At 45.4% G+C, this 20137-nt stretch overlaps 9 protein-coding genes across 9 annotated transcripts; 3 read left to right on the forward strand and 6 right to left on the reverse strand.

The window, feature by feature from the left end:
• Nucleotides 1-516: 516 nt before the first annotated feature.
• Nucleotides 517-1561, reverse strand: N7471_008358 (ThiJ/PfpI; the record flags this gene model as incomplete). The annotated part of the gene is made up of 2 exons (XM_057281077.1): nt 517-750; nt 808-1561. 2 exons carry the CDS (start codon nt 1559-1561, stop codon nt 626-628), a joined length of 879 nt encoding a protein of 292 aa, XP_057135337.1. The 3' UTR covers nt 517-625.
• Nucleotides 1562-1838: 277 nt separating this feature from the next.
• N7471_008359 (Zn(II)2Cys6 transcription factor) lies at nt 1839-4061 on the reverse strand (the record flags this gene model as incomplete). Its single annotated transcript, XM_057281078.1, has 1 exon — nt 1839-4061. One exon carries the CDS (start codon nt 4059-4061, stop codon nt 1839-1841), a length of 2223 nt encoding a protein of 740 aa, XP_057135338.1.
• A 909-nt stretch (nt 4062-4970) lies between these two features.
• N7471_008360 (putative lipoxygenase) lies at nt 4971-7364 on the reverse strand (the record flags this gene model as incomplete). The annotated part of the gene is made up of 3 exons (XM_057281079.1): nt 4971-6004; nt 6064-6983; nt 7039-7364. 3 exons carry the CDS (start codon nt 7362-7364, stop codon nt 4971-4973), a joined length of 2280 nt encoding a protein of 759 aa, XP_057135339.1.
• An 820-nt stretch (nt 7365-8184) lies between these two features.
• Nucleotides 8185-8719, forward strand: N7471_008361 (VOC family protein; the record flags this gene model as incomplete). Its single annotated transcript, XM_057281080.1, has 3 exons — nt 8185-8404; nt 8491-8633; nt 8687-8719. The coding sequence occupies 3 exons, from the start codon at nt 8185-8187 to the stop codon at nt 8717-8719; spliced, it is 396 nt and encodes a 131-aa protein (XP_057135340.1).
• Nucleotides 8720-8905: 186 nt separating this feature from the next.
• On the reverse strand, nt 8906-9501 carry N7471_008362 (uncharacterized protein; the record flags this gene model as incomplete). Its single annotated transcript, XM_057281081.1, has 2 exons — nt 8906-9418; nt 9484-9501. 2 exons carry the CDS (start codon nt 9499-9501, stop codon nt 8906-8908), a joined length of 531 nt encoding a protein of 176 aa, XP_057135341.1.
• Nucleotides 9502-12796: 3295 nt separating this feature from the next.
• N7471_008363 (uncharacterized protein) lies at nt 12797-13236 on the forward strand (the record flags this gene model as incomplete). Its single annotated transcript, XM_057281082.1, has 3 exons — nt 12797-12824; nt 12889-13034; nt 13123-13236. 3 exons carry the CDS (start codon nt 12797-12799, stop codon nt 13234-13236), a joined length of 288 nt encoding a protein of 95 aa, XP_057135342.1.
• A 1065-nt stretch (nt 13237-14301) lies between these two features.
• On the reverse strand, nt 14302-14718 carry N7471_008364 (uncharacterized protein; the record flags this gene model as incomplete). The annotated part of the gene is made up of 3 exons (XM_057281083.1): nt 14302-14568; nt 14596-14648; nt 14706-14718. The coding sequence occupies 3 exons, from the start codon at nt 14716-14718 to the stop codon at nt 14302-14304; spliced, it is 333 nt and encodes a 110-aa protein (XP_057135343.1).
• A 722-nt stretch (nt 14719-15440) lies between these two features.
• Nucleotides 15441-15933, reverse strand: N7471_008365 (CVNH domain-containing protein). Its single transcript, XM_057281084.1, has 2 exons — nt 15771-15933; nt 15441-15715 (listed from the first exon to the last, which is right to left on the reverse strand). The coding sequence occupies exons 1-2, from the start codon at nt 15910-15912 to the stop codon at nt 15525-15527; spliced, it is 333 nt and encodes a 110-aa protein (XP_057135344.1). The 5' UTR covers nt 15913-15933; the 3' UTR covers nt 15441-15524.
• Nucleotides 15934-17701: 1768 nt separating this feature from the next.
• N7471_008366 (regulator of G-protein signaling domain-containing protein) lies at nt 17702-18334 on the forward strand (the record flags this gene model as incomplete). Its single annotated transcript, XM_057281085.1, has 1 exon — nt 17702-18334. The coding sequence occupies one exon, from the start codon at nt 17702-17704 to the stop codon at nt 18332-18334; it is 633 nt and encodes a 210-aa protein (XP_057135345.1).
• Between the last annotated feature and the right edge of the window lie 1803 nt (nt 18335-20137).

A 20137-nucleotide genomic window follows, 5' to 3' on the forward strand; every position in this document is an offset into this window, starting at 1 on the left:
AGTTCACGCACTGACATGAAGCGGTTTAACCTGTCGTGAAACTGCTCGGTGTCGTTCTTAAACCTAAGGTGGCACTAAACAGTATATAGTAGTTTATCTCAATTACATTACTTCCTCTAATGAATAGTTTACAATAGTTTGTCGCGACCCACCACACGTCCCCCGTCAACTCATTATAGTTATCTATGTTTCTCTGTCTACTCACAACGCTTATGCTGGTGCACACTTGGCCACAATATCTTGGAACTTTGAAATACCTTCGGCCAATGCCATGAGCCAACATGGTGATTAACACGTGCCACTTTATTGCACGCTATTTCATATTTGACCCACGTATCTGACTTATCTTGTCTTAATCACTAACGCAACCGCTACAGTATGTGTCAATGCCACTCTATACTCCAGGGTTCTCGTATAGATAGGATATTAACCGCTACTATTTAGAGGTCTTTCCCTATTCAATTAGTCGAGTATATTGCTATTTTAATCTAAATGCATTCAGAAGAAGTATTTATCTGCGGACATGGATAAAAAAATGAAGATAGCTGGCACGTTAAGCAGTGTGAACAACATTTATGGCATAAACAACATCTCCATAAGATTCTAAAACATATCAATCACTTGTCTAAAGCTTCTCAAAGACCTCAACAGCAGCCTTAGCAGTAGAAGTCGCACTAGCAGGGTTCTGACCAGTAACAAGACGACCATCAACGACATGGAAGTCATCCCAAATACCAACAGAGCGCTCATCTATCAAAAAAAGTCAGTAAACACCCAAAGATTCTCCAATGCAAAGAGAAAACTCACACTTAGCGCCAAGACGAGCAGCAAGCTCCTCACAAAGCTCAACATTCCAACTCTTCAAATCACCAATAATACCCATAGTATTCTCAGCCTCGGTAGTAAACCCAGTAATACGACGACCCTGAATAACAGGCTTTCCAGTCTCACGATCAAGGATATTGGCAAAGATAGCCGGACCATGACAAACAGAAGCAACAACACCACCACTGGCCCAGACCTGCTCAGCGACCTTCTGCAGCGAAGTCGCAGTCGGGTAATCGATCAGAGCGGCGTGGCCAGCGGAGGCATAGAAAATGCCATACTGCGATGCGTCCAGGTCGGCGGCTTTGGGCATATTGTCCAGCTTCTTGCGGAAGTCGCTGTTGACGTCGTTCCAGACTGTCAGGTCGTCGCCGTTGAGGAAGTCGGGTGTTTGGGAGAGCCAGTCGGCGGTGTAGGTGCCTGTTTCGGAGGCGAGGTCGACTTCGAAGCCGGCGGCTACGAGGACATTGTAGGGGTGTAGGGCTTCGGTGATGAAGAGGCCTGTTGTTTCTTTGTTCAAAGTGGCTTTGGCCGAGGTGATGGCGATGAGGGCTTTGCGAGCGGGAGTCATTTTGAAGGTGGCTGGAATTTGAGTTGGGATTAAACTTGAATTGCTTTGGATTGCTTTGGATTGATGCTGATGATGATAATTCTGGAACTGGCAGATCATCTGGTATTTATATCCGTCGACTTGTCGCATTGGGGATTTGTATAGTGTCGCCCGGTCCGTGCGCATGAACTCCGCAACTCCGCAACTCCACCCTCAGCACTCCGCGACTCCGTCAATCCGTGATGAGTGGCTGTTTCAAGACTGAATAATTAGTGCAAAGCCAGTTAGGGTATGCATTCAATCTAAGTTTAGTAGAGCTCCACATTCTGCCCCCAGAGCTACGTGGTCACCAATCTTGAGACTCCGCAACTCCGGACCATCGATGGTTTCAACCTTGGAACTTTCATATTCATGATTTGTCCTTGTAGGATTGGTCATTATGTTTGCGAGTAAAAGCTCACTCTCAGATCTCCGATTGGAATTGAAACAAATTGTCAGCTTCTGGCCAGAGCGCATCCAGATTGTTCCAGAAATCCACATCAACCGCCATGTCAAACAAACTCAAATCTGGTGCAAGAACATTTGTGTATGAGCTCCAGTCTCTTAGTGATGAGCTTGAGGAAGTATCGAATGAGAGACCTTGCGGTATACTCATAGAATCATCCATAGAGATAGTTTGGACGCCATTCAAATGATCACGATGGGACTGGTTACGCTTTGCCAGGAAGTCAACCTTGGCGCATAGATCTCGCATAATTTTGGCCGCATTAGCCGCAACAGAGAACTTGGCACCGAAGTTATCAAACACATCGACTGCAAGGTCGATTGCATTCCTGGCTTCGGTGGCCAGTAGTGCATCCGGATACACCATGACAAAGCCAATCAATGTCATAGCTGCATTCCATTGGCAGTGGAAGGCCTCATGCCACCCATCGAGAATGGAAGTTTCTACAAGAACCTGTTGCGTAATCTTCGATAGCATGATACCATGGGAAGCACAGCGCATAGCGATCTCCTCCGCTCGAGATCCTGGTGACGGCTTGGAAGATAAGGAGATCAGTGGTCGGTATAGATTGACGCTGAGATGGTGGTATGAGTGTTCAAGAAGAACGCGCTGCCGCTGGAGCCAGAGTGGAGCGAACTGCTCGATTAACAGGCGTGTGCCATCCGTCGAAAGAGGCCTGCCGCTATTTTGACGCTTCAACTTTAGAGATTCTGGTACGGTGTTGCTCCATTCTTTCAGGATCTGGATATGTGGAAACAGAACCTCCGCGCTGGCTTCGAGGGCATGACGATCATCCCATATCGTCTGGCCATTCCGCAAGTGAAGTTCCCGATCATAGAAGCTCGTGTAGGCAGCTCGTACTTTGATGTATAGCTCCGTCTGGTGGAGGTCATAGCTCAGCCAGGTGGAATTGTGGCCAATAGGTGCAAAAGCGGATCCCGACATTCTTGCAGCCTCCAAGCTGTCACTAGGTAGACGAGGCATGACATGAGAATCACGCAGCAAGAAAGGACGACCGAGCTTCATTCCGGCTTTGCTATCCATAAGATAGACCGCCCACCATAAGCGTCTCCGCATTTCGCGGTCTTGCTCAGGCATGCTCGGCGAGGGGTCCAAATGGAGTCCCAAAGCGTAAGCGGTGCGCACAGCTTGACCGATTGAATTGTCCAACATATTGTGGAAAGACCCGCCGCACAGATAGACTGCGCAGAGTAAATGGCATTGCAGTGTTGAAAGGTAGGGACTTTCGAGCTCGTATGTGAGCAGCGTCTGCCCACGCCAAAAGTGCCATCGACCAGCAACCAAAGCATCCTTGCCTTCTACAAGGAACCCTTGGGTGTCTGAGGGCAGAGCTGAAATACCATATTGCATACACATGGCAATGATGACATCGACGAGGGCTGATGGTTTTCGTTCTTTGCCACCAGACACCCATAGAGACTGGTAATGCTTCTTGAACTGGGATTCATCCAATATTGGGAATAATGAGGTGTGATATGTCTGCCAGAAGAAGTTGATAAAATACTCCTCTTGTATCGGGCTTAAATAGACACCGGCATTAGAAAGATTCCCCGTTGAGACCAGCCGACGTACTGGGTCTATGTCAGGGCCTTCTGGTCTGTCCAGCAATTTGTTGTCGCTTGCTGAGATGGGCAACAAATTGTTGGGAGAATGTGTCTGTTGAAGATTGAGACTCAAATACACACTGAGGCGCTGGATGAAAGAATGTAGTGATGACGGGCCAAGCCATGTATCATTGGATGATCGCGCAGGGCGAAGCTGTATGCCGCCCCAGTATTTTTTCAAATCACTCGAGTCAGAAATTTCAGAGTTCCTCGATGAAAAGACATGAGGTGGCGATGATGAAGACCCTGTTGGTGTGGGAAGATTATTGCTCTCATGGGACCGCTGCTCCAGTTCCGCTTCTAGCTGCTGGACTCTCTGCTTCAGCCACTTAATCTCCTCAGAGGCTTGCGTGAGCGTAGATGCTTTGGGCGCTCCACTGTTGCTGCATATTCGGTCTATTGTTGTACAGTTTGAACAAGGGACTTTGTTATCGCACTTCCTGCGTCGGAGTCGACATTCATCGCATGCCCTAGCCACCTGGACCCGCTTATGGCGCCGGGATGCGACTTGATGCCCCGGAAGCCCAGGCACCGAAACGCTCGGTCGAGTAGTCATGGGTAATCACTGGATAAGCTGGGCGACTGAGACAGACGTCGGCAAGATATACATCCTGGAAGTAAGCAGGCACTCGGGCACCTCGGTGCTCTTGAGCAGTTTGCAGGGTTTGCATACGCTCGGTGCCTGGCCCCACCAAGTTGTTAGCGGGCTTAGGCAGCGATTACTTGTCGGCGTAATGAACCCGGCATACCGGAGGATTTATTAATCCTGCATGTTTTGTAATTTATGTTATGTAATCGAGGCTCCTTTCCAAGGTTTAACCGCTCCTTCGTCGATAAGACTTTTATTAGTCTGTTAGATCCGGCTAACGGATAAATGTGTTCTAGTCTCTAACCTGCTTTGGTGCCTTTTGGGGGCGCATTTCGATTACGGTAGGCTTAAAGGGGAGGGGCAAGCTTGATTAAGATCTAGGTAGAGGGGAGTGTACGATACTTAACCACTGCGAGCCAAAATAATGATAATTAATTCGCAGTGAACGTCTAAATTTGGCAATGAATTATCGCCTATATGCGCCCGGTCTGGTCACGCCACGACTACATACCAACCACGCACAATCCTTAATTTGGCAGGCCATTTTTTTCAGCCCGCAAATCACGAGAAGATTTTGGTGAGGTTCACTCATATGGTATGCTGAAGCTTTATCGACCTCTGTCGCGCGAGGCTGAGCTGGCGCTCACCCATTCCCCACCATACGTTAACTAGTTATGCCTCTTCGCACCCGGGGTTTATGGTTGCCCAGGTGTCTAATAAGCTGGATTTCGGATCGAAAATTATATTAATTCCAACGCTGAATGGTAAACGGGGAGAAAAGTTCACTTTTGAGGATGCAATTTCGTTATTTTGATCTGTGACTGTTGAATTAATGATTGCAGCAGAATTTTGGCCATTCCAGAAATACCGAGGCAGCTAAATCAAAATTGAGACAGCATTCCACTCTGGGCTCAACACCTCGTACGGTATGATTCCCCAATCATCCGTCGCTTGCCCGTATCCCTTGAACTCCTCTTCACTATCAGCAAGCGCCGTGTAGAACTTTCCGGTCGCTTTTGCGATGGCCTGGTCCTCCTCTGATTTCTTGTGGTGATATACCCGGAACTTCGATGCAGCGTAGACAATCAGGCTTTCTTTATTGCCCGGTTTGTAGCTGAGTAGGTATGGTGTATGCGACGCAAGAAGCCAATCCCGAGTGTGATTCATAGGCAGCGCCGTAACAAGGTCTTTCTCGGTGTAGTCGAGCAGGTCATGCAGAGATGCTGGGAGGTTGGTGTAGAGACAGGGAGGTTTGTTGACGACGAACGACTGATAGTAATTTTGAAGATAGTTGACTGCTGTGTGTTGAGGGGATGCAATGTGGATGCACATTGTCACACAGTCAACTAGCTCTGCAAATGTGCTGATAGTTGGGAAAGATGGCAGATCTGCACCACTGGGATCTCGCATCTCTGCCGACCAGGCCTGAATGCGTTGGTCATGATGGACCTTTTCATCAGCACCAGGCTGTCGGTAGTCTAAACTAAGTGTGTCTTGAACGTAGGCCCTGATCTTATGCCACATGCTGTTGATACATCTAGCATAGGCGTAGTTGTGAAACTTTGGACCGTCAAGTTGCTCTGGAGGAAACCCACGCTGGCTGAGGTCTACTGGCACGTAGCGTTGCTTGAAGTCGAAGGTTTTATACGCGTGCCGGATAAACTTATATGCCTCTGTTGGTTGAAGCCCAATTAGCTCGACAATGATGTGGGGAATAAGAGTGTTTCGGGCTGCCGCATTGATTGCCAGAGTTTTCTGCCAGTGCGGATAGAGCAACCTCATCACAGGGTGGTTCGGGTCGAGTTGTCTGTTAGCTGCGACAATTGTGGCCTCTTCAATCAAATGCGTATTAGTGAGGTGCACAGTGACTTCATGACGAAGCCAGTCGCTGCATTGCACGCAGGTTTTTGCTAGAGCGAAAGCGATGAGTCACTGCACGGTTAAGGGATCTTATGGTAGGGTAGTTTACCATATCTCCAAGGCCAGTCATAGGCCTCATCAATTGGCTTCTCCTTCTGGTCATGCTTTTCGTTTCCTGACCGGAGATCCTTCCGCTTCATAAGTTCCCGGTTATAGATCGTCACAGACCTCTCTGCACTTCCACGCCAGTCGATCACAATAGCTAGCGGGTAGAGTTGACCTTTGTCATTGAGGTAAAAAAGACAGACCGACGCGCAGCCATAGCGATGAACCACATCTTTCTCCTCTGACTCATCAAACCTAGAACTAATAACAGCACTCGGTTCCAACCCAGCAGCTTCGCGAAAGTAGCTGTAATCCTGCATGTACAAAGACTCTCGGCAGCTGTTATTGAGATGGGTGATGTTCTCCTTAGCTGCTGAATCCTCTGGTGCATTAGCTGCTTGAATGAAGTGATTTACCCAACTATCTGAAGCCAGTTCAATCGTTGTTGGATTTGCCCCTGTAAACTGCTGCTGGCAAAACCGGTTATCACAGTACCAATCCGGCAAATCGCCCACGTTTGGGAGATCAAAGATATCATCACGGTGTGACGATTCGCGAGATTTCCTATTATACTGTTCCACATCTTCAAGTTTGGTCCCTTCATCGGGTGTGCCCATAGAGCCAAACCAAGCCCATGCGGCTATCCCGGCAGCTCCTCTGATGTATTTATTAGGCACAACGGTCGGTAATAGAGAGCTTAACTGAAGCAGGCGCATCTTGTTAAACAGATCAGATGGCTGGAGTGTTGATTTCTCTGACTTGTTTTTCTCCTCCTCTGCTGCTTGTACATTACCAGCAAGGTTCAGATGGGGCGGAAAGCCGTCTGAGCCATCTGTGAAATCAAAGAACTGCTGTTTTTCGTCTCTGGTCAGAGGTGATGGAACCAGAGGTTCAAAATTGGCCGCATCCATGAAGGACGTAAAGCTGTGAAGTATGTTAGCGATATCTGAGGATAGAAAAAAGAATACGGCGCAAGTACCGCTGCTCTATAAGATCATAGGCCTTGGTAAGTGCCAGCTTGGTCCCCCGATATGTTCCTTCGTGAATAGGAGACGGCCCTTGTTCATGGGCTTTCCAATGTAGGTTCTCGGGGTTTTGATCAAAAGACTTCTTCTCCCCGTCACTGAATGATTTGAGCCTCTTCGGCAAAAGTTCAATATTCGCTAGTTCATTGATGAATACGCCGCTGTCAATGCCGTTGACAGAAAGTTGTTCAGGGTCCCTAGGCCATTTCCCTTGAACGTCGGGATAGCCAAGCACGACGCCGGGAGTCATCCGGGTCAGTGTAGCAGCGTTTTCAGCCATATTTGCTGAAACGGTGTTGTTCCAATGGGTAAACTAAGGCCGAAATCGAGTGACTGCCCGAATCCAGGATGTATTCAAGTCTGTAAAAACGGTTCCTTCTATAATTTTCAAAGTATTAAATATGCCGGGGATTTCATCGCCATTGCTTCCTCGTGATGTCATGATGTCCTGGTGGTAATCAAAAACAACCCCGGGGCCCAATGTTCAGATGACAATAGATTATGGACAAAATGATGGGATCATGAGATAATGCACCCAAGAAAAAACGGTTGAGTTCACGAATTCCCGAGTCTAGAAAGGCGAATGCGGGGTGGAAATATCAAGGCCGGAAAGGTCTTTCACACATAGTCCCTAAAACAGGAAATGGAAAGACTGTTTTCCGGCACTTTTCTATTCATCTTTCGGGCAGGCCGGAAACAGCAATGCTATCAATATCCATAAGGTCAGGCGGGAAGGGAACCAAACGAGAGAACAAACCTAAACTGATTGAGCAATCAACGTGGGCAAGCCTATTCTAAAAGAATAATTAGATTCATTTATCATTCGAGTGACAAAACTTACTTAAAAATAGCGGATGTTTGCGTAAAAGGTCTAGATCATTGAATATTACCTAGGTATGATGTATTAGATACTGCCAAGCGCAACGTGACCACATAAAAAACAATATTAATATAGTTCGTATAGTTCTTAATGGATACTTAATCTATCGCTTTCCCTCCTATATAAAAGATAGTGAAATGGACTCTTGAAGGTTTAAATACTCTTCTTATCCTATTATTCCCTAATTATCACCGAATTTAGTCTCTAATAGTCAACAGCTATGCCGTCCAGCAACATCGACCATATCACCACCCCCGCCCCGGAAAAGGACTTCGAGCCTCTGGTCGAGTGGTATAAGAAAGCCCTTTCTCCACTAGCTTACAAGGAAATTATGCGATTCCCCGGTATGGTCGGACTGGGCAGCGAGTTTCCTGACTTCTGGATCGCCCAGAAGGAGACCCATATTCCATCGGGGTTTCATTTTGCCTTTTCTGCTCCGAGTACGGTAACCTCTCCTAGATATTTCTCTTATAGAGAATCTTCTAAGAGATCTTAAGTTATATATCCACTGACCGATCTAGGATAGATCGTGCTACTGTAGATGCCTTCCACAGAGCTGCTGTCGAGGCTGGGGGCACAAGCAATGGCAAGCCTGGGTTGAGACCAGAGTATCATGAGAATTATTACGGGGCATTTGTTTTAGATCCGATTGGGAACAATGTGGAGATGGTAAGTCCGAGTATCCTTCTTCTGTATTTTCCTGGCTCATCATGGGCTTTTAGGTTATCCATTGCCCCGAAGGCCAGAATAAGTAGCATGCTTTGAAAGAGGTTTTGATATTGGCGGCGTTGTAACTTGAAAATAAATTGAATAGTAACGTTTCGTCCTTGTTGTTGAATTATCAATGGCAAGCTATGGTAATTCAAGATGAACTAAACAGCTGAATGATGTAGAGAAATAGGGGAAGTATATCGGCCGGGACATTCAACGGCTGAAGTACCCTACACGTGGTACTCAATAGCAATCAACTCGCGAATCTCCCTGAGAATCATATCAACCTCAGTAGCATTGTCTTGGATAGACAAAGTCAGATCCTTCGTTTTGAAATCCACCAATTTGTCTTTGAACTGAGGCATGTAATAGAAGCGCACGGAGTGTCCAATGCAAAGAAGACCATAAATAACTTGCGTAGGGCTTCTCTCTTCCCAACGTCGGATGAACCTTTCCAACTGGGCCTTAGAGGAATCCCAGTCGCTATTCTCGATGTCGGCGTTGTGCCTTTTGCACTCAACAAAAACGCATTTAACGATTTTGTTCATCGACATAGTAGTAAGGACAACATCGGCTTTCGTTCTCGCATTTTCGGCGGCATACGGCTCACGCTCAATACCATAATTGGCAGTGATGGGCCAATAAAACCTGAGTATCTGCGTCCACACATGGTCCACTCTGTCCTCTCTGGTCCTCGTCTTGATGTTGTTTATGTATAGCTGTATCAGCTGGTTGTCGTTATACTGTGGCCACGCTCAAAGTTAGTAATCCATCGGAACAACCTTCTAGTCTGTCAAAATGGACTCACAGTTTGAGGTAACGACATTTTAAGCTTGCACGAGGAAGAGGAATATTCAGGGGAAGTGGGATATTTTTTCAATTCTCTAAACTATAAGTACTTTTTACACTAGGTAAGAATATATCTTTTTGCGACTGGACTCGACAATAAGATATTAATTAAAATTATCATCAATGGAAGATATAATAGTAAAGTCGTTAATGGGGTTTGAATTAGAATGATTGATAGGATGTATAATACTATTAAATTCGTTAATAGGGTGTTAATCAAACTCATGAATAGGATCGTGATTAGAACCATCAATAAGATGTATGATCGCAGACTTAAGACTTAACAATGGCGGTTGATTATAATCATCAATGGGAACAATCAAACACGTATGTACGCGAGTCCCAAAGTTTGTAAATAAAAAAGTCAATATAGACCTCGAGCGTTGAAAGCCTGTTTAGCTAATCAGAACGATCATTTCTGTGTAACTATACAATATAGCCGTCTTACCGCCCCCATACCTTTTTCAGAGGGGTGGGCTGGTAAGACGGCAACTCAGCAAATAAGAGAACGCGGGTCCGGACCGGTACCGTAATGTTTTGTAATAATGCCATTCAAAGTTAAATTCTTCTACCCATAAAAAGGTAATTCTTTGGTAAAATACGGTATTTTTAAGAGTGGATGCGATCGACATTCTCTTATTTGCTGCTGGGGGTAGTTCCCCCGGCACCTATATTTTACATATTTACTTGCTCAACCGCGTGAATCGCTCTTTTTATTATGATCATTGGGTTACCGGCAGAATTTCCAAGGTCACATTCATTTTCAGCTACTTTGGTATTTTAACGTTCCATTCTTAATCTAAACCCACGAAGTGATCAATATTGTGGATAGACGTCTATGTCTGTAGCCAGTAAGTTTGGTGTCGCCGTCTGTGGGTAATCAATATTCGTCAAACAGCCATGATCTAGCCCTATTCGGTGTTCAATATAATGTACTCAACGCAGAAAGGCCCATGAGGGAGACTAAATCTTGCAGTGGTCCAAAGAATATTGCGGGCTACTTCCGGTGTAATGTCGCTTGCCATCGAGGTATGCATCCTATGAATGGGGCCTTTAATAAATGAGATGAAGAATGATGCCACAGGCGTCAGTCGTTCTTTCAATCCCGACGATCAAAGTGCATATCAAACACATGTAGACCAACAGAATCCGCAAACTTGATTTGGGTCTCAAGCGTACAGAGCTATGGTGTTGACGCTAGAGACATGTTAAGCTGGCTACAATACACAAGTGAAAATCCGGGACGAACTTTTAGTTTCAGACCACGCCACATCCCGACACCACTGCGCCGTGTTGTCGCTTACAACATATCGAATGTAGATTTTTTTGCGAATATTTTGTGCTATACAAAAGAAGAGAATATAGAGTTCGAACCACCCATCCAGATGGTTCCATGAATTTTCACATGTTGAGATTGATATCACAATGACACTTTCACCCTTTTTGTTCATAAGTCACAGTCCGCACCTTACTGTTTTAGCTTCAGTTGTTTCACTCCTACATGATATCTTCGTTGATCAAATTGGCCTCATCATGGATGGAGAATCGCCAGACCCCACAATGGAAGAAAGTAATCCGTGGTGCTTCACTTTATCCTCGCACTGCGTATCTTGTGAATGGCAAATCTGCACTGATTATCCTTGGATGGCATTGTATCAAGCCAGTAAGTCCGCAATCGATTAGGCAGACAAAGTTTCTTCACTAGACTCAACGCCTATAGTATACTTAACCCCGGAGGGAACGCAACTGTCAGGCATTTCTGAAGCCGGATCAGAGGAACTCGAAGAAGGGGACAGCACCCCTGATAGCAACCTTGATGATGTAGAACTTGGCCCTTGGTGGAGTATGGCCAATAACAAGCCAGCCACAGCTTTCTTGATTCATTCTTGCTGTTGGTCTCTATTGATCCGGCATTTTGCAAATGATGAGGTCGATCTAGACAGACTTTTCGAAGTCTGCAGGAGCAGACCCGCTTCAAGAACAACGAACGGCTTGAGCTCGAGCGATTTTAGCTCAATTTGGTTAAGCCTCCAACATCCACTCCAAAGACCGATTATCCGAGGCATTGGAGATGCCACTAAACAACTTTCGAAAATTCAACGTTTAAACATAGCGGCGAGCAACAATACATTTCTTGGAGCTGACTGCTTCGGCCTGCTTCCCATGGAGATACGACTTGAAATCGCCGCCTACCTTTCTACAGCCGATTTCCTCGACCTTCGACTTGTATCCCGAGCGATGGTACCTGTTTTCTCGCTACAATCATTCTGGAGGACGAGATTTCGAGTAAATGGAGACCGTGGGTTTCTGGATTGTCTAGCGGATGGACCCCGGAAACATAAGAACTGGCGATCGATATACCATTGTACAGCAAGAATTGAACAACCATATCTCCACCTCTGGTCTATGCGTCGACAGTGGAGAAATAATTGTTGGCTAAGGGACAGGTACTCAATGACACAAGCCCTGAAGGGCCAAACTGAGTTTGAAAACAACTCGCTCGGTGAGGTAGCCTGGAAAGAGGCTGCAGCAGAGATTCGCTGCGATAGATTTCGGAGACAGTGGTGGAAAAAAGAGATTAAGTGCAAATGTCTCCAGGAAGAGCCAATTCCCGTGTCGCAAACAGTTTTGTTACACGACCTTGCAGGCTTGACTGTGTTCATCTTAAATGAAGGAACGACAACAGGAAAGAGGTCTCACATCATTGGATTTGATCTGATAAGTGCAGATGCGGAAATCCCGAACATCACACTTGGGCATCGGCTACCAGGAAGCCAAGTAACAATCAATTTCTATGGCCGACATCTGCGAGGATTCACAATAATCACTGGTGGTGGTGGAATCCGTGCCTTACGCCCAGTCTTCAACAGCGAAACCATCACAAGTTGGATAGGTGACTCGGAACAAGATGAGATGAGTATGCAACTTATTCTGAAGGACGATGTCAAAGCTATTTCGGCGAAGTTCGATGTAAGTCACTTCCGTCAATATGAGCCACGCATATACGCAAAGGGTAACATAAATCAGTATTGCAAGATGATTTCTCTATCCATAGCATAGGGGGACTAGGTTTTGGATCACTTTCTGCGGCTAATTTACTGGCGTGTGTCTGTGTATATTCAGTCCCATCGTAGAGGTTCTTCTTGCTCTCTATAATTGAAAACCTCTGATATTGCGACTCAGTTATTCGCGTCTCTGCTTAAGGGAAAGTTGGTTTGAGTTTGGCTTTTCATTTATATATTACCATTTTGAGGGTGATGAAAGTAGAAGCAATGATCCCTTCAATCTCTCCCAAATTCGGTTAGTGTCGAACTAGCGACACTATGTTATCACCTCATTGCCTTTCATACTAACAGTAATTTAGCTCTCCAGTCCGGCGTCGACGAGATGGCCGAGAAGAAGTTTGAGCAGCCCGCCGGTCTCAAGTACGGCCCTGGCTCTACTGCCTCCAGCAGCGACCACCGCGTGATCCCCGAGGATGAGGGTGGCACTCGTGATGATCGCAACCCGGTAAGGAACATTCCATTTCATCGCTCTCGCTATCGTACAACTACTAAAATATTCTCATTCTTATCATAGACTTCCCAAAGCTTGCCAGTTCAAGGGCACCGGTAGCCCCGAAGACGACGTCAAGAGTCAGGCAGAGAACCGAGATGGTGATCAAGAAATCCCCAACCTGCGGGATCTGAAGCGCCACGGAGTTGGCCAGTAAAAACGTACATTAAAATGATATCTGACGACCTATATGACAATACGGAATATCGTTGAACATTCAATCTCCATACAATAAACTAGAATTCAAAAGTGCAGAAAAAAGTCTGGCAGAATAAATTGATGTCTTAGGTATATGGCAGAAACCAGGCAGAATCAGGCAGCGGGGGCAGGAATAGCCAAAGGGGAGGCAAATATATCAATCCCCTATATTGAGCTAATCAAACCAACCCAGCCTCGTTTTAGCTCCGACCCACTGCGAGACAAGACGCACATCCGACACCCGAAGACGGTACAGAGGACGTTGCTGATCCATATCCTTTCTGCATTTAGAATCATAGCAACAACCACCGCATTGAAAGTTGACAAGTGGGTATTAATATGTTAGACAATGTCGGTCATCCCATTGATGCCTCCATGTGTTTGCAGAATGAGCCTGTCTTTATTTGATGACAGCCTTTGTTTGGCAGGGTATAAATCCTCTGCTTCAGATAGATTGAATATATCATGATTCCTCTTCTCTCTCCTCCTAGCTAGTAGCCCCAACATAATGAAACTAAGGAGGCGCAATAACCCATACTGCCAGCATGCTTTAGGATCCGCCTAAAAAATAAATAAAATAAAGCCAAAACATGACAGAACTCTTACGTTGGCCTGCCTGAAGGGATTAATGGATGGATGGATCTCTGATCTGCATCCACTGATCTGATGACAAGACGGTCAAAGCAGGTTATCCGTTGAAGTCATTGGCACCCTCTCGTAATCGAACGCAATCAGATATGCATATCTGCATATCTACAAGAGAACATTTCGTAGATGTATTAAGATATGTGTTATTAAATTTCGTCTTCGCTAAATATTCGCCAGCAAATGAATATATTTTCTCATCCGGCTTGCCGATGAATACCGCAAAACGTGCGCGAAACAGTGCCTGACCTCGTCAATGGAGGCTACCAGTACAACCTTGGAAGGCTCAGAAGCCAATTCCTGTTGTAGTGCAGGGTGCAATCTGTTGTATATATCCCGCTGAGCCGTAACAACAAGACATTTATATTATGCGAGATTATCAAGATGGTTCGAGTTCAACATCGCCAATTTTCTCAATAATAGCTAGGGATGTGTTATAGACATCTCCTTCAACATGGGCCATAATTGCTGTTCCCTGTATAGATAAGGTGGATGTGAATGTACCTGCCTCCCCGGAGTAAACGAATGGCTCACCGCTAAGGAGGGAGGTAGACTTCTCTCCAATAATCTTGTCTCTATGGGAATTCTCCACGATAGAATATTCAGCTGAGATTTCAGCAGACGTAGGATCAAGTTCGCCCTTAATCTACGAAGATAATTAGCAAATATATACGTACCATCCGCCGAGGAAAGAACGACTATACTTTAAGAGGACCATAAGCCCAACTATAACCTAATTGTTGTTTAATAGAGCTAAAGCAGATACTTGTTGTAACCACTTACTCTGACTTGACATTATGAAGCACAATATAGTATACGGTGATTGTCGGACGGAGAGAGACTTTTTTCCAGCAAAAAGAATCTGGTTGGTTGATATCGTTAGTTTCTCAGAAAGGTGCCTTAGATGACTATATGCGATCGATCTAGGTATTTAACAATGCTTATCCATATTATGATGACGAATTTCGGTCTAATATGGCAAACAAATTCATCGGATGTCTCTGCTGTCACGAAGTGATACTCAACCCCGGGAACATCCATCCATGGATGAGATGATCAACATTGATGTGATTTATCGTAAGCACCATCATGTGATATTCTAGTAGAGTACGATTCCGTGGTACAGATCCAACTATTTCAAGCCTTTGTACCCAAAAAGCCCCACCCCCACCAAAAAAAGCGAAGATCAAGGGCGGCAGTGGGGGCCGGTGCCGGCAGCCAGACCCCGCAAACGAACGTTGAGCGCACCGAAAGAGGTGACTAATCAACTCTAACCCGGGGCCTTGGAACCTTGGAGAGAGCTATTTTGAAGTGTTGGCTAACTAGTACCAAGGTTCCTGCCTGGGTGACTTACAGTCCTTCCGCCACGCACCACGCGTCGTCGGGACTACTTGTATCACTATACCTTAGCTTTAAGCGTTTACTAGCCTAATGCCTGTGTATGAAAAAAAAGTCTTAGCTAAACTAATTCAATTCTGACTAGAGTCTGAGTATTATAAAAATTGCCAAATGATGACTTGATTGACTATTGATGATATAAAGGATATGACATGGGATCGGTAGCTAACTCATCATGATAATTTCCCATTCTGAGGCGGACATTTAGCATAAGTAAACAAGCTGGCCGTCGATATTGGCTATGTGTGTAGCCAGATCAATTTCGCTGGGAACATAATCACCAGAAGAGTTCCGGAGATCAGAATGGAGCACAGGATTTTTATCTGGTCCCTGGGCTACAAGGGTGATATTCCGTGCATCGCGGCTGAAATTTCTCCCACCCCACCTGAAATGGCCTTAAAAAAACACAGTTAGTCAAGTATGATAATATTTACAACCAAAGTGTCTTACCATTGTCATTTCCTAGACATTTATCAAGAGTGATATTGTCGGAAAGACCACTACCCTCCTCGTTGTTGCAAATCGCAGCCAAAAAAGTGCAACCGGGCTCGCCTCTTAGATGGATATCACATGCACTGTGGTGGAAAGACATGGTTAATATGATTATTGTTAATCTTCGGAAATTCCGACAAGTGTATGAGAAAAATACTTACGATGATCGACTATATAGTGGAGAATCTTAGCTGAGTGGCAAACTTTTGCTTCCAAAGTTAGTCTGCGTTATGATCGTAATGATGTGGGCAGATACAGGGAAAACAAGACATGTGAGATGAATTGCTACACAAGGGCTAGATTGCTTTTGCTCGAATGAAAACAGCCTAGATTGTGCAAGAGGGATGGCATATCACTGTGATCTAGGTCAATAGCAAACAGGGCGTTTCAAGAATGAAAAGTAGAGCGGGTGATGTGGGATTTTATGAACACGCACGGGCAGTTACAAGGACCTATAACGCCAAACCAAGTAGTAACTTTCGTTGGAATTAATATCCAATATCCGATCTGATATAAATAGAGGTGATGGTGGAATAACCACGATTTTCACGATGTTTCTTGGTCATAAATAAATCAATGAAATCGTGTTGTTTCCACCTAGATATTATGGCCAACTGAGTATGGGGCTAGTGTCGACGATAGCGAACCTATAGGTAGAGTGAGTTAGTGGGCGCAAATCAGCCTTGAAATAGTATGTGATTGGCTCAAGTGTCCCGAAAGATATGAGCCCATCAAGGTCGAGAATCTCAACTAATCAAAGCCAAGGGACCCAAGTTGATGCCTTTGTTACCTAAGCTTTTCGCTGTAGTTATGGGAAGCACTTAAACTTGACTATTACAAAAGTAATTCTGTAATATACAGGCCCATTGGTGCTAGGTGATTCGTAGATAAACCCATCCGGCTAGTGCCGGACTTGTAAACCACATGACATCCGAGGTCGACTATCCATGGATGCATGGTTCAGTCTGTTTATAAACTTTGGTATGTTAGATTACTGTATGGGAAATGGATACATAGTACCAACATGTAGGTGTTAACAACCCCAACTGTATAGACCGATATTTCAGCAGCCTAAGACCTAGTTATCTTACAGTATTTGAAATATGCCATTGAAACGATGTGTTGATATTTAAGATGTAACAGTTTTACGCTACGAAAGATTTGTGAACGGCCAGTTTTGCCAACATTATGATATTATGGCTTTCGCCACATGGAACGCCATCTTTCGACAAAGGTCTAGAATTCCGTACTTTGACGCTATTTGACCTAATTCTATTATTTTAAACTTGCTCAAAGGCAGAGTTGATCCGAATGTGCTGCATTCTGGCACAATCCCATGGAGATCATAATGTGATTACATTCAAAAGTACAAATACCACTTTTGGTGACTGAAAAAGGATTGTTATATCTGTCCTCATATGCATCCTAGCCCAAACGGTATAGATAATGCCCAAGCCATCTGCTGGAACCTATCAACCTCGTCGATATGAACAGATCTTGCATCTTGTGTTGGTTTCCATGGACCACCATGTCAGTTTCCTTTTCCGACGGATGGCGCCACATTAGTCGACAAGGAAATCATGATTCAGTAAAGGCCTAGAATACCTTGGAACATTATTACCCATTTGTCACCACTATAATACATCCTCAGGCACTCACATGCAGGACTAGACCCCTCGATTGTCAAATGGTATCCAAAGTTTCGTTAAGCTTTCCCTTAACCTCTCACGAGGAAATTGCCTCATAAAGCGCACTGACCATTCTCCTAGCGATATGTATGCACCCCTTAGCCGCCTAGATTCCATGCCTACTACCCCCTTGCATAATTCTACATGAGGAACTCTCTCGGCTCTTACGATTCTTCACCAGGCCTTTTAAGAGCACCGATAATGGCATGTGAATCTCGCTATAAGTCCAACCAGTTAGCCAAGTGGCCGACACTTAATGAAGTGTTGTCTAACACCACGCCTCCACCATACACCCTTAGCGCATTCATGACATATCTATCCGAAAACCATTGTCGCGAGACTTTGCAGTTTATCATGGCAGCAAAGCATTATTGCGATACTTATAACTCGTTCGTCGATGAAGCGGGTGAATCTATAATTACGGCCGACTCCTCGGCGGCAATGCACCTGCGCATACTTTACCAGCTTCTCCTGACGACGTACATTATGCCTGGAGCACCCCGTGAAGTCAACCTATCGGTCAACGTGCGCAGTTCCCTCTTGCAACATAAAGATGTATCGACACCGCCCCTGCCCGAGGCTCTTGATCCCGGCATAAAAAGTATTCGCGACCTGATGGAAAATTCGATTTTCCTCCTGTTCCTGCATAGCCGCGCTGCCTTTTCGGATAGTGACTCGACGTCAGAGGCGTCAAATATGGATAAAGTCAGGCCACATTACGCGACTACAAGCTCAGACAATCAATTCACGCAGCCGGCCCGCCTGCATGCTAAGCGCCCATTTCATATGGTGAGGACTTGGTCATGGCCCCCTTGGAATCGCCAGCCCCGTTGAACCTTCCCAAAACCACGCGTCCGAGTCACATCCAGCCTCGCTCCTTTCATTATCGACACCGCCTCGCTACCTCTGCCGGCGACTAAAGTCTCTTTGATCAAACCCAAAACTTTAGCAACACCGACCGTTCAGAAAAGGAACGAGGTGCAACTGCCTATATTCAGCCTGGAAGCTGAATGAGCCTGATGGCCTGGAAGGAAACATACTAGGTACGATACTGTTCGGCGCTCAGCCAGATCAGGGAGTACAACTACTGGCATGACCGACTCGTTATTATAAATACGAAGTTCGACGAGTTTCGACCATCGAGTATGAAGCAGTGTTGGAACGACAGACGCGATAGAAGCTAGTGGTATCCTCTCTAAGTTACTATCTCTTTCGCTATAGCGGCGCGACATCGTACCATTTTTTTTTTTTTTTGAATATTAATGAGAAAATCAATTTCGAGGTGTCACTTGGTAGCCGTATGAATGCGCCTATTGAGATGTTTATTGGACTCGATGTTCCAAATGGTCTGGTTGCGAAACACGCAAGGCCTGAACCTTAAGAAAAAGGAGTGCGTCATAGCTTACTAAGCCTCAAAGACACAGCCCGTTGGTGGACATTATACTGGCCCCTAAAAGCGTCGTTGGGGTCTTCTATAGCTGCCCGCTGAGGCTAACTAATGCAACAATGAAGGCTCTCCTGGCGATCAATAAGAGAACATATACAGATGGAAATGATTTCCTTCAAACCCTGAAAACGGGATTTGAAACCATGTTTTAACGTACTTCGAAGATCCCCATATCGTTCCTTGTTCTCCTCCATTCGTCGTACATAGCTGCTGATTCTAGTGTGGCCAGAGAAAGGCAGCTCAACGGAGATCACGAAACAAATTCTCCAGTCGATCGTACAAAAGTGCTCTTCTCGAATTGCTTGTCGATTATGGCTCACTGGCACAGAATGGAAAGAAACTAAAGCGTCCATCAAAGAAATTATACAAAAGGCGACGGAAGGAACCCGGCAAATTAATACCCAGAAGCTTCGCCAGTTCAATCTAGAAGAAAGCTTGTCAGTATTTAGAGAAGAGTCCAAAAGAGTGATCCAGTCCGTCAATGAATGGTCTAATCATCGTGTCACATCTCGTCTGAATGATATTGTGGAAAAGATGTACCAATTGGACAACTTACATGGCTTCCAGTAACTCCTCCATCTGATTCCCTCTGGCGCCACAAGAGTGATCAAGGAGTCGGCCTTCACAGATACTCTCCTCAACATTATTCGAAAAGTATCTAGATATAAAGAAGCCGCTCGAGCGCTTCATCGCATTACCAAGAAATTCCCTCTTGTCCGAAGCATTGAGATTCATCTGGTAACCTTTCCCTAAGAGGCTTTCGATCGACCCCGTCACCAGGCATACTCGCGCAGTCTTTCAGCAGTGCTCTCTCATTTAGGGAAGATCAATGGCAAACAGTATAAAATCTCCTAGATCTCTCGATTGATAAAGTGTGATAAGACCAAGGATCCGAGTAATCAGTTCTCCGAACAAATGACCAGAACTCTCCAGGAAGCCAAGATCCATGCGGAGATCCAGCTGATCGCCTACTCCGAAATTCAATCGCCTCCGCTTTTCCCGCGGGCCATCCGTTCCAGCAAGGATGTTTGTTTTATATGCCATGCATTCATCCAAAGTCATGGTAAGATGCACACATCACGCGCAATTGGGACATTGTACCCTGGTTGGCGACTGCCAATGCTTTTGTCGTTAAAGACACTGGAGCACCGATTCAATGAAGTCCCTCTGAAGCAGGGTCGAAAGACTAT

Source organism: Penicillium samsonianum (genome assembly GCF_028829775.1).
Source record: "Penicillium samsonianum strain IBT 33392 chromosome Unknown utg000004l_segment0_segment0, whole genome shotgun sequence".
Classification (NCBI taxonomy): Eukaryota; Fungi; Ascomycota; class Eurotiomycetes; order Eurotiales; family Aspergillaceae; genus Penicillium; species Penicillium samsonianum.

Coding starts and splice junctions, on each gene's coding strand:
- N7471_008365 (XM_057281084.1), bottom strand. CDS start 15,912: ATGTCTTTCCACCACAGTGCATGTGATATCCATCTAAGAGGCGAGCCC. Junction 15,716..15,770: donor ATGTCTAGGAAATGACAATG/GTAAGACACTTT, acceptor TGTTTTTTTAAG/GCCATTTCAGGTGGGGTGGG.